The sequence below is a fragment of the Atta colombica genome, unplaced genomic scaffold (assembly GCF_001594045.1).
Source record: "Atta colombica isolate Treedump-2 unplaced genomic scaffold, Acol1.0 scaffold116, whole genome shotgun sequence".
NCBI lineage: Eukaryota > Metazoa > Arthropoda > Insecta > Hymenoptera > Formicidae > Atta > Atta colombica.
Genome location: NW_017259202.1, coordinates 493,607 through 496,043, shown reverse-complemented (window position 1 = coordinate 496,043; position 2,437 = coordinate 493,607). Strand labels below are relative to the sequence as shown.

At 28.0% G+C, this 2,437-nt stretch overlaps 1 protein-coding gene across 1 annotated transcript in view; it reads right to left on the bottom strand.

The window, feature by feature from the left end:
• LOC108694173 (hexamerin-like) overlaps window positions 1-2,437 on the bottom strand; it is a 4,963-nt gene that overhangs the window by 1,981 nt on the left and 545 nt on the right. Inside the window, exons 2-3 of the mRNA XM_018203490.1 lie at window positions 1,808-2,147; window positions 447-868 (exon numbers count right to left, since the gene is read on the bottom strand). Of these exons, the coding sequence (XP_018058979.1) occupies window positions 447-868; window positions 1,808-2,147 (762 nt within the window). The remainder of the gene's footprint in view (window positions 1-446; window positions 869-1,807; window positions 2,148-2,437) is intronic.

Sequence of the window (2,437 nt, the reverse complement as noted above, 5' to 3'; positions counted from 1 at the left end):
ACACACACACACAAAATATATATATATATATATATATATCTAGAAATAAGATATATTATAATAAATAAAAATATTGATATAAAAAATTACAGAAAATTTATTAGATAAGTTTAATGTAAAATAAAGCTTACTATAAAGATTAGCTTAGACTTTTAAATCTTAATATCGATTGTTCATTCGATTCAGAGAATTCATATCGATTATTATTAAAAATGTAATTTTTAAATTTAATTACTTTAACATTACAAAAAATAACGAATCTTTATTTTGAAAATTAATATAATAATGAGTATTAAGTTATACTTTTTAAAGTAACGATAACGCATTATTTTTATAGAATATTATATTCCTTTAATTAATATTTCCAATCCTGAATATTTCTATCCTTATGATATTTGTATGTGGACACTTGGATAGTTGATAATTGATAATGAAACTCTACCAACCTGGATATATTTGTGCGCGTGAAGAGGAACCTCGAAACCAACGTGACGTTGTGGGAATGACAATCCATTGTGATGCTGCATCGTTGGATAGTAGCCGGGAACAATAGGCTTGTTCAAATCGACGTACGCGATCTCACCCATATCATTGGACAATCTTTCCAAATAGTAGCGATTGAGCATTTGTTTGTGGTTAAATATATGCAATTCGCCACGAATGTGTTGAGGCATATTATAGTAAATGCTGTTCATCCAGATTGGGAAATTATGATTCATTGCAAAATAGAATGTGTTTAAACCGATATCCTCAAGGAAGTAGCTTAATTTTTGTTGTTCCGGCATTTCATTTCCAAACGTATGCCAGCTAGTGTAATTGGAAGGAATGTAATAATAATCTGCATTACCAAATGTTTTCTTCATACCTGCTGAAAAATTAATTATAGTTTAAATTAATACTTTAATATTATAATATATACCTTTAATTTCTTTTAATTGTTATATATTGTTTAGTGCAAACTAGTTTGATTTAATCTCAATAAAAAACATTATAGAACAATTTAAGATCTTTAAAATTGATTTTTTGTATTTTTTTTTGTACGACTAATGATTTCGATGATATAATAATTTGAATGTTCGCATGAACGACGTTTTTTTTATGGATTTATATAACTTACAAGCATGAATAACTTCACAAAAAGACTCTCAAATTTTGTTCGCGAAATATGCGTCTCATTTATTTTTTATCTGTGGAATATGTCAGAATATTTAACAAAAAAATAAAAAATGATGTTTCAAAGATCTCCGGTTTGACGTGAAATGTCTCATGTATCATTCATAAATTATTTAAGATAAAAAGAAATAAATATTCGGGAGAGAATATTTATTTATTTTATAATATTCTTGAGGCTTCCACGGATGTTTTCTACACAAAGATTATGCGTTTCGCATAAGTTTCCTCCGTGTCTAGATTCATTCTTGAAATTTCCAAGAATGCATTCTTTTTATCTTAAATAATTTATAAAAGATAAGATGATTCCACGTCAAAACCGGGGACTTTTGAAATATATCGTCATTTCTTATTTTTTGTTAAATGTTCTAACATATAATCTTTACTTATGTTTTTATTTCTTTGATTGGGAGTATATATAAAATTTACTCTGTGTGTGTGTGTGTGTGTGTGTGTGTGTGTGTGTGTGTGTGTGTGAACAATATGTATAATTATTTTTTAAATAGCTTAATTTTAAAAAATTTAATACATAAAAAATAAATGTAAAATAAAAGAAAAATTTCAAAATAGATTAGTCGTTGATAAGACAATTTTTATGTTAATGAATAAATATTCGAGTCTTAACTAATATACCAACCTGCTTGCGAATCGCCCATCGCAATACGATAGGCTTTATGCAAAACGTCCTCGTTGAAGAAATAATGTGGGAAAATCTCGTAAATAGGAGGCACAAGGATGTTATTGGTATCCGGCCGATGGGTCACGGCAACACTCAACACGTATATGTACATACATTCGTTTATGTGAAAACGTGCCCATACTGCAGTATTATAGAAAGTGTCAAAATCTTTGGCGGAATATAAAACGCGGAAGAAGCAAACCGCTTCTTGGTAATGCTGTGGATGAATTCCAGAAAATATTTCTCCCCGTGGGAGCATTCCGTGTTTCCATCGCTGCAGGAATTCAGTCACTGCTGCCTATAGAATAACAAATCAACATGCATATTATTAGATTTATTTTATTTTATTTTACTTTTTTATTAAATTGAATTAGAAAACCAACTTGTTCGAGATTTTAATAGTTTTTCTATATATGCGATGTACGAGAGATGTGTAGAAAATTTTCTGCCAAACTTTTTTTAAAGTTAAAAACTGTAATAGCTTATAAAATAATAAAAAGATCTTTTAATAAATACAAATCTAAAAGTCGTTCCATTATTTCGAATATTGTAATATAGTAAGACTTACATGACAAAAATTATCTTGAT